Consider the following 17,295-nt stretch of genomic DNA (forward strand, 5'->3'; position numbering starts at 1 on the left):
GGTGGGGTCAGGGCGTTCATAACAGGGCTCGGCCAGCAGGAGAATCCTCCTCCTCTTCTCCATAGATCACTGAGGTGACTGACAGCTTCTGACATTGTAGCCCGCAGGCAGGCATTTTGTAAGACCTGGTGAGAAAAAGAAAAAAATAGGTGCAGGGAATGTCAGAGACGGCAAAGAGAGGAAAAAAGGGAGTCAGACTTGTGTTCAGGAACTGAATCAGTGACTTGAACACTCCCACTTAGCTGCAGGATCCCACACTGTGAAGCAGTGTTTTCAGGCAATAAGAAGAAGTGGAAGTCTCATGAAGTAGACAGCATCGGCTCGCAACCCTTAGAGGCTTCTGTTTTGTTTTTCACCACTGAGATAACTCCAGCATGGCGATGGAGAGGTTCAGAAACTACTCCTCTGACAGTCTGGGTAGTGACGGGGTCTTCATAGAGGACTCCTACTACCAGGGGATGCTCAAAGCCACGGATTGCAGGAAAGGTAGAGTTGGTTTCATCTTTCTAATAGTACTCAGAGGTCTTTTGTTGTTTTCCCTGCAATTGAATTCTTTAGTTTAAGAACTAAGCTCGTTGTAGAACCCATCACACCTCCATGACTGTTTACTCTTCTATGTTATGAAGACTTGGTATAAATGTAGTTTATTGTCTGACGTGCAGAGTCCCATTTTGTCTGCGGTGGTTTCTTGCCTCTCTTTTATCAAACAGGTCACGCCCCTTTATGTGTCACAGCTTTTCCTCTTTTTATTGGTCAGCTGCTGACACCCATTTTGAGGCCACAGACAGACTAAGCAGTAAAGATGTCTCACAGAATTCACTTTCATTACTTGTTTGGTTCAGAAGTTAAACTCAGAGGAAAAGCTCCCGAGTGCAAAGACAGAAGAACTGGAAAATAACTGATTGGTTCCTTAATTACAAACCGTCTTAGTTAAAAACACCTGACCAGAATTCTTCAAATGATTTTTCTTGAAATACTAAAACAAACCCTAAAAAGAGGATTAAACTAAAAGCTATTCATTGTTTCTCTCTGTGTGACAAATTACTGCTGCATCGCTCAGCAGCAGACTGGTTGGATGATTGGCAGATATCATGCAGCCACAGTCCAAACAACAATGTTCTTTCAGGAGGACCTGAAATCTCTCACCTCATCTTAAAGGGATTTTTTTTTTTTGACTCAGAGGATTAAGGGAAACATCCACATCTCAGTCTGTTGCTCCAGGCTGCAAAACCCAGCCAAGCAAACACATTATTTGTAAGAGGGATCAGTGAAGTTTGCTTTTCTTTGTCATGTATTTCACTGGTTTGAGTTTTGGAATGTGAAGCGCAGCTTTCAAGCTTATTTCTGACCGAGACTCTTTGCATTGTATTTAATGAGGAAACAGAGCGGCTGCCGTAATCATTGACGTTCCAACAGTTTGTTAAAATATAAAATTTTTTTACAGAACAATCGTTTTTCTGTTTTTATGACGCTTATTCATCCAGGATGCACCAGAAGTCATGCACTCATGATCAAATGACATAGTAGATTTTCTGTGCCTTTGAGGTTTTTATTTCACTTCTCTGTTTTCCACTGCATGGTTGTGAGTCACCGACATAATGTCACCCTGAAATGGGCGTTGGCACCATGGGATGTCGCCTCCTTTGCGCTCTCTGCTCTCTTCTCCTGATGTCTTCTGTTACCGAGTTTTGATCTCAGTTCTTATCTAGATGAAGCAATCAAGCTGTTTACACTGCTTACAGATAAGAAAATTAGAATAATGGATTTCTCTGTCTCGTCACATTTTAAAGATCTGCAGTCACACTGTGTTGAATCCTAATCACTCCCGTTCAATCACAGGCTCATTTAGTTACGTCACACCGCCCTCTGTGTTTCTGTTTGGACACATTGCATCAACAACATCTACAGCACTTGCTGGTATGTGCGAGCCTGTTTGGAGTAACCAGACTGTGAAGTGAAAACCAAAACAGCAACTCCTGCAAGGTGGAACTGATCAGTGGTGCTGATCAGAGCGATGTCAGAGGAGGTTTACTCGTGTTTCACCTGACGAGTACGACGCCTTTCTTTGTTTTGATGGACTGATTTATAAAGCGCCATCAGAGGGAGTTCAGCCACCTTCTGTGTCACCTTAAGCAGCTTCTGCTCCGTTGACGTCACGTGTTCAGTGCTGTGGTTTCTGGCTTTAGGGGAGCACATAATGCTTATTAGATCATTTGTAACTCTGGGCGAAAGTTTTGTTTTTTATCTAAGTGATGTCTTCGTGAAGGGTCTCATTGAATGTGGGAAAATAAATATGGTTTTGGATGTTTTAGCTCTTTAAATACACATTTTATTTACTGCCAGCTAACCTCTAAAGCACTGGTTCCCAGCTCATGAGTCAGGACAACTCAGAGAGGTCGCAAACTAAATCTTAGGGGCTGTGGGAAGACTAAGGATGAAAATATATTTTATTATTCCTGCAACACAACATTCTGTTGTTTTCCTTTAATGATTTTGCTCCATTTTCTGCTTTTTTTGTGGATTCCCAGATGATTATACTCTCCCGGGCCTCTAAAAATTATTAAAATAAATCAGTCTGAGAAGGAAAAGTTACCCTTTGGCCAACTGGTAGATAATTGCTAGCTGTTTTATGTGGATGTCCATACAGTGTTGATGGTAAATATAGTCAAGCGAAGCAATAAATACCTCAGTATGCAATAAATAGTTCAGTTTGCTGGTGCAGGAAGAATAACAGATTTTGCAGCAGGAGAATTCGTCTTTCTCGGTCAACTGAGCACTCACTGAGGTATTTATTGCTTCAACTGACTACATTTACCATCACCACTGACTGAACATCCACATAAAATCTGGGGAAATTTCCCTTCAAGTACACCAACTCTGTAGTTGAATTCCTCCAGGCAGCAATTAAGAACATTTTCCATTTACAGAGACTTTTAATTTACCAGACAGCAACTTTTCTAAATCACGAAATAACCAATTTCTTTTAAATGTACTATTTTTCCAACAGCCCACTCCAAAAGCATTATTGAAAAATGCAATTTGCAGATTCTGATTAAAGTTAGATTTATATCCAGCAGCGTCTTAACTTTTATAAACCCACATCCAACACGGATCCGGACAGAAAGCCGCCCACTTCTGTTCCTTCCTGTTAAAGGGGAGTTCTTCCCTGATTCTTGATCATGTGGAGGTTCTTTAATCCTTCATTTTAAATTCTTGAATCGTTGGGTCTCTCTCTTACTCATCTTGAGATAACATTTGTTATGTATTGGCGCTGTATAAATAAAGATTGATAAGGACAGAATATTCACAGTGAGTTTTATGTGTCTGTAAAGCTCAGACATTTATGAATCAGTTTGTTTTGGAAAAATGATCATTAGTGATGTTGACACAGTCGATTAAATTGAGCCCATGTTTGATGTTTCCCTCCACAGATGAACGGGACCGAGTTCAGAAAAAGACCTTCACGAAATGGGTCAACAAGCACCTGATGAAGGTAAGATCTCCCCACAGCACACGTAGGCACAGTAAATGTGCATTCGGCTAACTAAAAAAAAAGCTCATTTGTGACTCCAGCTGTCCTTAAATAACCCGAACGTTTGCTCTGTTTGAGTCAAATTGCAGCAGTTATGTTCACGCCTGGTTATGACAGCTTCAATTACACAAAAACTGTTTCCTCTGGAGAAAATGGACCGTCTGCCCTGAGTGTCACTGCTGGAGAAAGTTACCTGAAAGCAACAACAGATAAACTGGAAACAGAAAACAAAGCAAAATCAGATTTTAACTCCCCACACCTCAAAAAAAGTGACATGTTTTGGAATCACAACACACAAATCGTTCCACGGCACCATAAAACCCACACATGCTATTTGTGTTAACTGTCTGCGTGTGAGGGAGTGAGTCACGAACACCTGGCCTCACTTTAGCTGGAACAGCGGCACAGAGCGCCCGGTCAGGTTCGACATCTGGGCTCCAGACTGTCGGGGCGGCTTCTCAGGGCTCTGCAGGGGAACAGGACGCTCCAGCACTGAATGTGAGGCCGGGGCCAAACATGTTAGCAGCCATGACGCTGTAAGGAAACACTGTGAGCCTTGAAAGGAAGCACTTCCTCATCTAAGTAGTCAGGTGCAGAGCAAAGAGTTCCAGCATCAGTTAATCAGTGCTGAAACGATCAGTCACTTCTAATCTATGGACAATAAAGTGATTGGCTTTAAAAGTAAAATAATCAAATGCTTTCAAAATGACAAATGTTTTAAAGGCCCAGAGTTTGAAGACACATGATCTTGTCTTTAGCATCGTTTAGTATAGTTTGGTGATTTTACTGATTAAACAATCAGTTAGCAGGAGGATTAATCAATTAACCTTCTGCTGCCTCATTCAACACACCGGTGGGAAGGGTAGATTTTTGTTTTCCACTTTGTGGCTTAACTTAGGCTGCAACAAACAACCATATTCATTACCGATTGATCTGAATTAATCTTTATTAATTTATTAAATCTTTATTAATAGATTAATTGTTTAGTCTATGAAACCACCACCACTGTGCTGCCTTCAGTTTACTTCTTTCTTCTTCTTTGCCTTCTTCCTCTTCACTTCCTCGGTCAAGGGAAGGTTTTAGCAGCCGGTAAACTAAAGCACAGTGTGGCTCTACCTGAAGTGACTCAGCTCTCTTACAGCCGCTCAACCGACGCGTTCAGGTTGACGAATTCTTTGTTTTCACACGGGAACTGAAGCGTGTTATAAAGAGAGGAATGTCTGCCGTCCTGTGACACGGCACTCTGTCCGAGATGACTCACAGGCCTTTGTCGTCAGCCGCTGTTTCTTTGTCTGGAAATCCCTCAGATTTGGGTCCAAAAGACCGGAGCGGGTCGCCGATCAGGCTGCCCTCGAGGCGTTTTGGACTCGTGGTCACAACAAAGTCATGGGATTAAACTCTGAGGCCAGGAGCGCTCCGTTTTCATGGTCAGCTGTCTCAAAAGTGCCATCTGCTGTATCGTGTCTTACATCTCTCTTCAGGTTACAGAGAGTGAAAACCTCCCTGCAGACTAGAAGAAACACGTTTTCAAACCAAGATCAAAATGACTGATTTAAAAAGCAGAAAACAACCAACCATCTTTGTCTAACATCTGTCAGGTCAAACCAGCGTTTGTCGTTTGTCCTTCTTTTCCCTCACGAGTCCCTGCAGTTTTATATCCTCTCTCATCAAACTGTTTCTCCTTTCCATCCTTCATCCTGTCCTCCCATCCTGTCCCATCAGCACTGGAAGGCAGAGGTAGGTGCTGTCTGTGAGCAGAGTGCTGAGTGGACACATTCATTCCTGCCTGCATGTCTGTGTTAACATGTTTACCCTCTCCTGCTGCTGTACTTTACCTGCGTTCCTTAGCTGCTAACCTCTGACCTTTTCCCTCCATTTTAACACTGGGACTCTTTTCTGGCCGCTGGAAGAGCCTTTTCTGCAGTGCAACTTGTCCTTATGTGTTCAGTTCACAACAGTTCATACATAGAAATTCCAAAAAGACTAAAGTTTATGAAGTAGGAAGGAGGATGCATGAAGTGTGATCAGCAACAAGTTCATAGTTACAGATCAACGTGGGTCTTCATCATCATATGTTTAATTTACCGGCGTGGTTAGAGGACACAGCAATCAAAAAAAAAAAGAAGGCAAACATTAAAATTTGTCCATTGAAGACCTCTCATCTCCATGTCTCAGATTTGACCTTTCACACTTGCTACAATGTGTATAAGCTTTTTCTCTGCAATGAGGGATTATAAAATAATCTGGTTCTGTGCTATCGCTAACCGAGTGTGTCAAACGATGTGTTATCCAGTCAACTGCTGCAGGAATGAATCTTAAAACCCGGAAAATAAGTCAGCATTTTAGCACTTGTGGTTCCCTCGAAGTCCGTGGGTTTTGTAAACGGGTTTCTGGTCTGATGCCTTAAGCTTTGTGGTTAACACAAGTTTAAGAGTTTTTCACGGTTTGTTCTACGACACATAATACGTCAGCAAATACCTCACTAGTTCGCTTTTACAGCCTCTACGCTCTGCGTATATTTGAGATCCAACTCGTAGATTTATTAATTTATAGCATTTTAAAATTGTAGTTTATTTTTCTAATTGCAGTGTAGATTAGTGGTGGTGACGTTGATGCCAAGCGACCAAAGCGTAAATTGCCAAATGTTCATTTTGTACTTCTGGCGACTGCATTTAGGCTTCAGCAATGATAAAAGTGGTGTTTGTTTGTGGAGATTATGTTACCAAACACAACATTAAAGTATCACGCCGCAGAGCCTAATTTCTGCAATATTCCAAAATCCAATCAAAAAACTCCTGTTGTCTTTTCAGCAGCTCTCCATAGGAAGGGCGGCCTAACTATGACAATCAGACTGCAATTGTAAAAATAACAGACGTATTTTTAAAAGAACGCCAAATGTGGACCCAGTTGCCACTGCAGAAGGTGGACAGTAACTCCAGTCCCTCACTGCTGTGTGTAGGTCCTTCCCTTTAAGTTGCTTTAATTATTTCTAGGTGACGTTAATTAAGTCAAATGTGTCTGTGCCCTGTGTGAAATCCCCTACTGCTATTAGTTTGGAGCTGGACAGCAGCTCCAGGACTGTCTGCATTAAGTGTGAAGCAGTGGTTCACAATGTGGTGTCTCCTTTTCTGCCTGCAGGCCCAGAGACACATCACTGACCTGTACGAGGACCTCAGAGATGGACACAACCTCATCTCCCTGCTGGAGGTGCTCTCTGGAGAGACACTGGTGAGCTTTGGTGACCTTCGACCTGCAGACAGGAGGACACCTGTTCCTGCTGTCCTGTCCAGACTGTCTCACTGTCCCTGCTCCTCCGTCCCACTGACTTACTTTGCTGTCGTGTTTGTTACAGTCTGCTCTCCTCTTTGTACCTTTAACTGCTCTAAATGTTCATAGTCAAATATTATTCTGGTGGGTTTCTTGTCTCCACTCTTGCATGTGTTGACTTTTGAGATTCTTTGGACATTTCAGAACATGCTGAGGTTATGCGCACTTTTTTTTACGTTACTTATCTTAGCACTGTATTTTTTATTCTTTATTTTTTGGGAACACATCTTCTGGTGATGGAGCCTCAAAACACTAATTTTCATTCTTTGCTTCCATCTCGTAACCTTTCTGCACTGACTTGTTTGACCCCTGGTTTTTCCTTTATCTAATTCCTGTTTGCTGACCTTTGCCCTGACCTTTCCCCCTTTGCCTCTGCCTTCCTCTCTTGCGATGCTCTTGCTGTGGTAGCCGAGGGAACGTGACGTTGTGAGGAACGTGCGGTTGGTGAGTGGTGCCTGGACTGTGGCTGGCCGCCTCCTCGGGCGTGGCATGTGTCACCATCCCAGGTGGCTGCTGGGTTGTGCATGATGACAGCCACACTCCCTGTATTGTCCCCTCTCTGTATCAACATCCTCCATGTTATGAGTGAGCCAGCAGGGTCAGGTGTGAGGAGAGAGGAACTCCAGGTGGAGGCGTTAGTGGGAATAATTTTATTTTAAAGACATTTTATGATTTTTCCAAATGTGAAGCTGATTAATCGCGTCTTTCAAATTAAAGTTACCATTTAAATTAAGCTTGAAAAATATATCCTAATTATTTTTCATATAACTGGTAATTCCTGCCTAGTTAAAGGACCATACCGTACCTCTGAGGAAACCAGAATTGACTGTGAAATAAATTCTTTCTCATGCAAGAAATGACAATATTCACATTCTCATTTTCATGATTTGTAATGTGGCTTTGATTTGCTGACGACGTTTGTGAATCCAGTGCTTTTTGTCAGTGTTTTCATGTCTGAGCGCACAAACAAGGAAATAGTAATAAAATAGCAGGGATTAATAATACAGTTACTGATTAGTTATGAATTATCCCGAGGACATTCCTCGTCTCTGCAGGCTGATTATCAAAGTTTATTGGATAGACACAGATGGTGTGAGGAAAGTATGAAAGCAGTCTCGAGTCTTGTGCTCCCAAACTCTGCATTGGTCGTAGTTACTGAGCACAGAAGCCACCAGTATCGGTATGGTCCTTGTCAAAGTGTCAGGGTGAGTTGTCATGGGTCAGGTAGTGGGTTCCCTCACTGTACTGATAGCAAAGGCCAAAGTTTCATCACTGCAAGCTGATGCGTTGACTCATTCTGCAACAAAGCTGAAAGCTTAAAATGTGGAGCACCAATGCATGTCATGGTCATCACTCCGTATTATTATTATTATTATTATTATTATTATTATTATTACAATCAGTCCTGTGCAGGTTTAGAAGCTGTAGATGTTTATGGGTTCTGATCGATTGGACATCGCTACAGATAAAAGATTGATTAAAGGTGTAAAAGGTTTTTCAGAAAGTGCCGGAAAACGTTGATCAAAGGTCTCAGAGGAGATTGTGACCGAGATTGCGTGTCATTCATTATCATGCTTTCACCTGCAGACATCCTGGCTGGTTTGTTGATGCATTTCAGGGTCATTTAGCACCCAGATCTGGCGATGGTCTGGCCCAATGCTTTGATCACAGCCACGCAGAATTTGAATCACACTTCAAATTTGCCGTATTTTAATTTTAAGTTAAGACCATGACTGTAATGAATTTTATACAGTAGAGTAGATCTTTGTTTTAAGCTCACAAAGTGTCGCTGGACACCGAAACACCTGCTCCTCAGTCATGGGGCCGTGCTGCTGCTGGTTGATCATTCAGACCTCGTGTGTTTCCTCCCGCTGATGTTTGGGGTCCTCTCGTCTCTTGCAGCCACGGGAGAAAGGCCGGATGCGCTTCCACAAGCTGCAGAATGTACAGATCGCCCTGGACTTCATCAAACACAGACAGGTCAGTAAATAATGGCATTTGTAAGACACATTTATACGTAATGTGAATTAAAAAGAGTTTCTTTAACTGTTTAACTTCTGGAAAAATGTCTTTAAAAACCTGCACAGTTTTATGTCATCATCTGACATCAGTTTAACTCCACAACCTTTTACTGTGTTGTTTAAAGTTTTTACCATTAATCCTTATGATATTATATGTAAATGGTGTACGAGGTTTACACACTAAGCTCTTTGACGATGTTACTACTAATCACCACTGTCAGTTTTCCTTGCAACTGTGTCTTTAATTGCTCTTGATTATTTTTGTATACCTCTTATTATTTATTCCATATTTTCTGTATTCAACTGTACTTATTTCTTATCATATGCCGTTTGATCTCATCTCAGGTCAAACTGGTCAACATCAGGAATGATGACATTGCAGATGGAAACCCCAAGCTGACCCTGGGGCTGATATGGACCATCATCCTTCACTTCCAGGTACTGTAGGACATTTTAAGGGCTAACTTTGCTATAAATGACTGTACTAATGTTAGTGAATGCAAACTAACGAGATTTGAAATGAATTATTGGACACAAAACCACAGTCAGTCATCATTTAAATTGCATTTACTGTTGGAACAGCGTATTTCCCGAACTACATGTGGTGTTTATCTTTTACGCGGCACAAACATTAATTGCATAAGATCAGATTCTTCCATTGTATGGGCAGCAGGCATTTTATACAGTTTACTGTCATTACATTGTGATTACTTTGCTTCTGCTGCACGCTACGGAAAACCAGAGCTCCTCTGTTCCGTCTTTGGAGTTCAATCATCAGCCTCAATTTAGCCTGATGTTGACACAGCAGTTACAGTGCAGCGGAGTCCAGCAGCCAGTCATTTCCAAATGGGCTTTATTGGACATTTGGCAGCACTCAGGCTCTTATACACAACTACCACCGCTTCTCCTGTCCTTGAGTGCACAAAGACTAAACACTGAAAAAGGCTGTTCATTCATTCTTAAAAAACGATGTTCACATGTGAGTGAATTTCAAAGCCGTTTTTAATCTTCTCTAAATGTCTAAAGTCTGAATGTTAGGGCTCCCCACTCTCAAGCATAAACAGTATGAAATTAGTTACACCACCTGTGGCGGCAAGGACCACGTTGGAGGAAAGCATTCGTCAACGGGCAGATGTGTTCCTAATGGGGATGTTTGGCTCTATGGTTTGGTAGATTTTGGAAAAATGAGTGGGAGCACATGAAGATTCTTTGATGCTATAATGGGTATGATGGTTATGTTGGGATGTGGGATCCTCCTCCTCATACCGTGTGACTCAGTGATTCCCTTGAGAACGCTGGTGGGAGACGTCTGCATTACAGCTTAGGACTCAGAAACTTCAAGAAACTGCGTGGAAGCAACAGATTGGTTTAAAAATAAACTCTTCTTTGATATCGAACTGAGAATAAATGTCGTTTAAGATTTTGTCTTTGCTGCTCAAATGATAAAACAAAAAAACTTCTGTTTCTTCAAAACAAACCTATAATCTGTTTTGGCACATGTTAGTCATCACAAACAATGGTGATTTTCCTCTGAGCTCCCCGGGCGCAGCTAACAGTTTACTTATCCACATGTGACTAGTATAAATAATGAACCTACTTAGTGACAGACAGGGAGTTTGGATTCTCTCAACGCTCTTAAAAAGAGGCTGCAAGGGCGGAGGTCCTGTTTCCATTCAGCTTCTGAGTCACTCACTGCAGCACAGGGGTTTCCCTTCTGGAGGCAAAATAGCAGAATGAAGAAATGCCTCCCTTTTTTTCCTCCTCCACCCTTTCCTGCAAAAAAAAAAGAGCCTGCAAGTGAAATCGTTAGTTCTGCTATGACTCATCAGCATCAGCTAAAATCACTGAAAATAGTATTTTGTGGTATTAAAGCCGCATTTGTTCCAGTAAGAGTTTGTGATATTTATTAGGGCTGGAAGTGCAACCAAATGTATAATTTGTAGCTAAACAACATTGGATGTTTTCTGGTCTTATTTGTGGGTAAAAATGTCAAAGTGATGCAGACACCTGACTGGAGCTGTGAGGAGGTGGAGTTTTCTGCATCAAGACAAGTCAAATAGTAAAATAATAAAAAAATAGAGTGAGCTTAAAAGGCTTCCTGGGATTGTTGAAACCTTTTACAGTGCGTGCCTGCTTTTGTAGTTTGCTCTTCCAGTCTGCTCGGCCAAGCCGGCCAAAACAAACACAGGATTTTTCAGGAGTGCCGTTTGTACATCTGATTATAGATATGGCACAGAGAGCAACTACTGACTGATGGATTCATGCAAAATAGACACAGTAGTAGTGCACTGTTGTGACTCGTGGCTTAGCCTCGCAGCTTTTAGAAAAAGAGGAGGTTCTGTTGCACAGTCCAACATTCATTTCCAGCAGCCGGAGGATTTGTTGATCATATCTGGTTGGAACATACAGTAAAACTTTGGATGATCAGTGACTCACAGACGTTTTCACATGATTTCTGTTTTGCTCGCATATGATCACAAAGTGTTTGTGTTTCTCTCCAAAACAGTGAGCTTAATAGATTTCATGTGTGTTCCAAGTGAAAGTGGTGGTTGTTACTTGAGGTTTAAAATGTGACTCATCTCAAGTCTGGAAGAAATCAGCAGGCAAACTGGAAAAAGTTTTCCTGCACTTCAACCAACACTTCAATCATAATCATTCAGTCAGTGCAGTCGAGTGAAAATGTTTTTTTTTTTACCATGAAATAGATATTACACTGTTTATGGTTTTCAATGTGGTGATTAGGAAAAACATTACTTTACGTTACTATAATTTGACAGTAAGAACATTCAAAGTCAAAAGGATTAAGAGCTCAGTAACATCAGAAATTGTAAGTGAAGCTTGGCCCAAAGAGGAGCTAAAAAGAGCTACGGTGCTCATGCTCAGGTCCTTTTTGTTAAAGGTTTGCTATCCGCTCAGGCCGCACTCTGTCACTGACCAGCTGCACCGTCTCCTCCTTCAGATCTCAGACATTCAGGTGAACGGCCAGTCGGACGACATGACGGCCAAAGAGAAGCTGTTGCTCTGGTCCCAGAGGATGGTGGAGGGATACCAGGGTCTACGCTGCGACAACTTCACCACCAGCTGGAGGGATGGCAAGCTCTTCAACGCCATCATACACAAACACAGGTGAGACTCTGATCCTCAGTAGGTGAAGGTAGGAGCTCATCACACAGAAGCATTTTTCAAGCCTGCAGAAACATTTTATGACCTGAAAAACTTGCCAGGACTTGTGATCCTGTAGCTCCATAGGACATAAATTTCACACACACACACACACACACAGTTAGAAGTCTCTCTGACCTTTTGCATATTTCATGTTGCCATGTCTGTTTTATGTGTTGCCGTAGGTTCAGACTCAGGAATGCCAAATTAATATTTTACTTTTACTGCAGCGCACTTTACTTGTCAGGACAAAAATATGGATTGGTGAATTTGAACTAAACATGGAAAATAATTATCATCTCAAACTTGAACTCCTCAGTTCATTCAATTATTACATTCATAACCAGAAACCTCTCTGGTAATACATGATTAATTTTAACCCACTATTTAATATTCATAAGCAGCATATAAACAATTCAATAGTTGGTCAATAGTTGTAGGCAGATATAAGCGCACTTTAAGGGTGAATGAATTCGTCAACGAGAACTCCTCCTGTGAGGTATCCGTAACAGAGAGATTATATAAGCTGTAATCAAATAAAATGTCATGAGACAAAATGTTGACGTTGAGCTTGAAGAATTTTCTTGTAAAATGAACTTTGAAGCTCAACATTTTCTCACGAGTCTTGAATTAATTTAGAACAAGTTTTAAACCTGGCTGCAAAACTTCATCAGTGTTTCATCACTAGCTGGAGGGACTTGTTCCTACGTGCTATTATATTTAATTAGACTAGTAATAGTAAGTCAATTTTATGCCGTGTTGTCAACGGCTGGAACTTCTCCAATGACGCTAAGGTCATCAATAAACACTTACCAGTGTGTTTTCACAGTACCTGCTATTAACTACACTACAGTGTCAGACAATGTTATCAAGTGTGTATATACTGGTAGTAAATGTTAATTAGGACTACAGTAAAGCTGAATCTTTTTTCAGTGGTGGCAGCTTTCCACTGTGGGAAAATGGTATCAAAGCTTCCTAAACGTCTCCTGCAGTACAAAGAATGCAGTTTCTCTGCTGTTCATCTGTGTCTTCACTATGAGCACCGGCTGAATGCACTGCAATTCTGACAGTAGCAGTAAATTCAGTCATATCTGGACAAAAATAGGTGTACAAATTGACAGCGAAAAAACAGATCTTGCAGCAGAAGTGATTTGAAAAGTTTCTATTGATGTTTTCATGTGTTTTCATGCTGTGAAAGCTTTTTCATTTCTCATAAAAAACTCCATATTAACCTACATGAATTCTAGCTGAACCTTAACAGACACCTCTCAGGCCTGCAGGAGACGCCCATTTTATATTCAAACTGTACATTTTGGGTGGAGCACCCCTTTCTTTGTGCTTGTACAGACAAACATGCCCTGCAGCATCACTCACCTCAAAATAACGTGTATAACCTTAGTTGGCATCATTAAGTGTGCGTTTTCTTTGACGATGTGGGTGTATCTCACTAACTTAAAAAAGGCTGCCCTGGAGGTGTGCTCACTGGAGGCTCGGCAGGTTGTAGCAAAACACAGGTACGCGAACCGCTCTGCCATAGATTCCTTTTGGGTGAAGGAAGAGAAGGACGTGCAGAGATTTAACAGCTGCAGCGCCTCAGGAATCATCCACTAAAACAGAATTCATAATAAGAGAAGAGAACTGGATGTAATCGGTGATTACCAGTGGACTGGAAGAAATCGATCTTACAGCGACTGTTGCCACAATGTTGAAAAGGAAGACGAAGTTCCACTCGAAGAAGCGTCTGAACAGTGCCTCCAGCAGCATAGCCGGCTCGGTCAGTGACCTGGAGGACCGGGTGGTCATGCTGTGTGAGGACATCCCCGCAGAGAACTCCTTCGACTCGGGCCGCGGCTCCCAGAGCCCCAGGGTCCGCTCCAGTCGAGGCTCCCACAGCGAGGAGCACGAACCGGGATCGGAGCCTCACGTCATCCACCTGAGCAGGGACAGACTGTCCTACAGACAGGCCTGCTATGTGGAGAGAGAACCACCCCGAGCACACAAACAATACTACATCCAGAGAGTTGTGCAAGTGTATGAATATCTTCAATTTGGTGTTTTTTCGAAACGCTTTTTAAAATGTGCAGAATTGAATGTACATTGTATCCTCAGAGTTATCGTTCTCTTTGGTATTTGTGGTCATGAGATGCACTTTGATCCCCTGACAGTAAATCGATGCTCTGGGCTTGTGCCTGCATGTCATTAGACCACAGTAATCTTCGTGGCAGAGAGCACTTGAAGGCATTGTGTTTGTCTGCTGTATGGGGTAATTTTAAGCTTCTCTGGTTGTTAGGACTCTTGTTTTTGCTTGCCCTCTCTGGTATCATGAACTGATACACTACTCACGATCAAACTGCCTCCAGCGACGTTATATATGAAATATGCAAGATCCATATGCAGCAGTCCATATGGAATTATGGCTCGCGGTTAAGAGGTTGAAAGAAATTGCAAAAACATAGAAGTAAGGGCAATGTCAAAAGGTAATTAACAGCTCTTGCTGAAATGCTCAGCTGTCACACATGATTTAAGTCATGATTGGCAGTGATAACCGTGTAACGACCTATTTCCACTCAATTTTCTCTCTGCTGGTTGCCGCCCACAGGCCCACGCTGATCGACATGGGTCAAGTGTATCGACAGAGCAACCAGGAGAATCTGGAGCAGGCCTTCAGCGTGGCAGAGAGAGACCTGGGTGTCACCAGACTGTTGGACCCAGAGGGTGAGCGAAGTCACACGGGAGCATTAGACACGTTCACTGACACACTGAACACGTCTTTACACATGTACACTAGTATAATTCTGCACATTCACACGTATCAGTTTTGATTGAGACCCACATTTGTTCACACCTCAACTGCAGCGAGTGCACAAATCGAGGTTATTTGTACAAGTAACATTCCTCCTTCCTCTTCCTTTCACTGACAAGTACCATAATTTTTTACATTTCTTTCTTCTCTCTCTCTCTCTGTCCCTCTACAGATGTGGACGTGCCCCATCCAGATGAGAAGTCCATCATCACATACGTCTCCTCTCTGTATGATGTCATACCCAGAGTACCAGACGTTCAGGATGGTGTCAAAGCTAACGTGAGTCCTCCTCTTCCTCATCATCAGTTCATCCTTCCTCCAGATCACTGTAAAGACATTTCACAGCACAGATGACAAATGGGGTGGTAATTTATGTGAGGTATATTCTCACTAATTAGTGTTTCAGACACGGCCTAAACCTTTTATGTAGTAGCTGTAGTAGTTTACAGTGAGTGCCTCCGTAAAACAAGGGAAATTCTGTTTAGTAAAAAATCTCACCTCTCCGGCTCACTACAGAAAACTTAATCCTCAAAGTTATCAGACTCGACCTTCAGTGTGTGTGTGTGTGTGTGTGTGCTGCAGGAGCTGGAGCTGCGTTGGCAGGAGTATTATGAGCTGGTCACCATGCTGCTGCAGTGGATCAGACACCACATCCTCGTCTTCGAGGAGAGGAAGTTCCCCACCAGCTATGAGGAGATTGAGGTGAGTGGCCTGAAGTCTTAAAACCCCTGTTTTGACTAACATAACAGCAGAACAATAATGATAAACGTGTTTTGATTCATTTTCAGGTTCTCTGGCGTCAGTTTCTGAAGTTTAAGGAAACCGAGCTTCCTGCAAAAGAGGCAGACAAGAACCGCTCCAAACACATCTTCAAGTCTTTTGAGGTGAGTTTCCTCAGCAGCTCAAGTCAGAAGGGTGCTTTTGTACTGTGCAGCCAGTTTTACACTCAACACAGACAAAAATGTCCAAATTACACCAGTTACAGCTTCTTAAATGTGACTATTTGAAGCATTTGTTTGCCATGTATGATAATAAACTGAATATTTTAGGGTTTTGGTCTGTTGTGACTTTTTTTTCTGACATTTTATAAACAAAACGATTTCATTATCAGTTGATAATGAAAATAATATTTAGTTTCAGCCCTAATCTGCATCTCATCTTGCAGGGTGCGGTCCAGGCAGGTCACGTCAAAGTGCCGCCAGGTTACCATCCGTTCGATGTGGAGAAGGAATGGGGTCGTCTGCACATCGCCATCCTGGAGCGAGAGCGTCTCCTCAGGACAGAATTTGAGAGGTAGGTGGGCCACGATCCAAACCTCATCACATGCTCCGTTGCCAAAGCAAACTGGCAGGGGTAAAAAAACCACAAGACATTAAGAAACAAAATCAGAAATGACTCATCACCCAACTGGTTACTGTGTGACCATGAGGATGACTCATTTCCTAAAGATTTAGTCCGCTTTGGCAGTAAGATGTGCAGATTTTGTGGCATGAGAATCATAATCGTAGTAACAATTATGTTGTCACCATGGCAACACTTAAATAGTTATGGTCATTTGATAGTCATTAACTTGTTTTTTTTTTAATCACAAGGGTAGCAGGGCGTAGCTTTTGATTTTGGTCCCTCCAGTCCTCCAGAAAGTAATGCAGAGACTTAAAAAAAAATCCTCTCTGCTTTAGTGGACAGAGCTCTGCTCTAACATGGCTTTCATGCATCAGGGATACGAGTTAAAGTATGTTTTCCACCAGAGGACAGGGTGAGTGCTTTGATTTATTTGCACTCTACTTTTTAGTCTACTAGATTAGTTTTTTGTTTTGTCAGGAGATGGGTTTTCCTCTGGTTAATCACACCAGAGCATGAAAGTACTTGGAGTCAGGTAATCTGTTTTATCTAAACTGCTTTTTGACCTTTGACCCCCCTCCCCCTGCAGACTGGAGCGACTTCAAAGGATCGTCAGTAAGGTCCAGATGGAGTCGGGGGTGTGCGAGGAGCAGCTCAACCAGGTGGAGACTCTGCTGCAGACGGTGAGACGCAAAACTTGGTTGACAGAGCAAGTGGACATTATTTTACAAAGGATCAAAACACAGCCTTGTGTGGTCCCTTTCATTTCTTTGTCTCTGTGCTGCAGGATGTGAGGATGCTGAGCTCAGGGAAGCCTGCTCAGCACACTGCAGAGATGGAGGCAGATCTAGAAAAAGCAGAGGGAATGATCCGCTTCCTCTTCAACGATGTGCAGCTGCTCAAAGACGGACGCCACCTTCAAGCTGAGCAGATGTACCGCAGGTGCAATAGAAAGACACTCTGCAGCGTTTAAAATGTGTAACCTTTGACATCAGAGCTACAGCTAATGATTATTTACATCATCTCTCATTATATACTAATCTTTTTTTTTAGCAATCAATTAATTCAATGAAATCTCACAGTAGTGAAGTTAAGGATAAATATTTAAA

At 42.2% G+C, this 17,295-nt stretch overlaps 1 protein-coding gene across 1 annotated transcript in view; it reads left to right on the forward strand.

The window, feature by feature from the left end:
• Positions 1-17,295, forward strand: part of pleca (plectin a) — a 44,703-nt gene that overhangs the window by 5,792 nt on the left and 21,616 nt on the right. The window contains exons 2-13 of the mRNA XM_070845996.1: positions 3,432-3,493; positions 6,671-6,760; positions 8,762-8,839; positions 9,226-9,318; positions 11,840-12,006; positions 14,642-14,757; positions 15,018-15,124; positions 15,428-15,547; positions 15,634-15,729; positions 16,011-16,138; positions 16,776-16,869; positions 16,974-17,128. Coding sequence (XP_070702097.1) covers positions 3,432-3,493; positions 6,671-6,760; positions 8,762-8,839; positions 9,226-9,318; positions 11,840-12,006; positions 14,642-14,757; positions 15,018-15,124; positions 15,428-15,547; positions 15,634-15,729; positions 16,011-16,138; positions 16,776-16,869; positions 16,974-17,128 — 1,306 coding nt within the window. The remainder of the gene's footprint in view (positions 1-3,431; positions 3,494-6,670; positions 6,761-8,761; positions 8,840-9,225; positions 9,319-11,839; positions 12,007-14,641; positions 14,758-15,017; positions 15,125-15,427; positions 15,548-15,633; positions 15,730-16,010; positions 16,139-16,775; positions 16,870-16,973; positions 17,129-17,295) is intronic.

The sequence above is a fragment of the Pempheris klunzingeri genome, chromosome 16, assembly GCF_042242105.1.
Source record: "Pempheris klunzingeri isolate RE-2024b chromosome 16, fPemKlu1.hap1, whole genome shotgun sequence".
NCBI lineage: Eukaryota > Metazoa > Chordata > Actinopteri > Acropomatiformes > Pempheridae > Pempheris > Pempheris klunzingeri.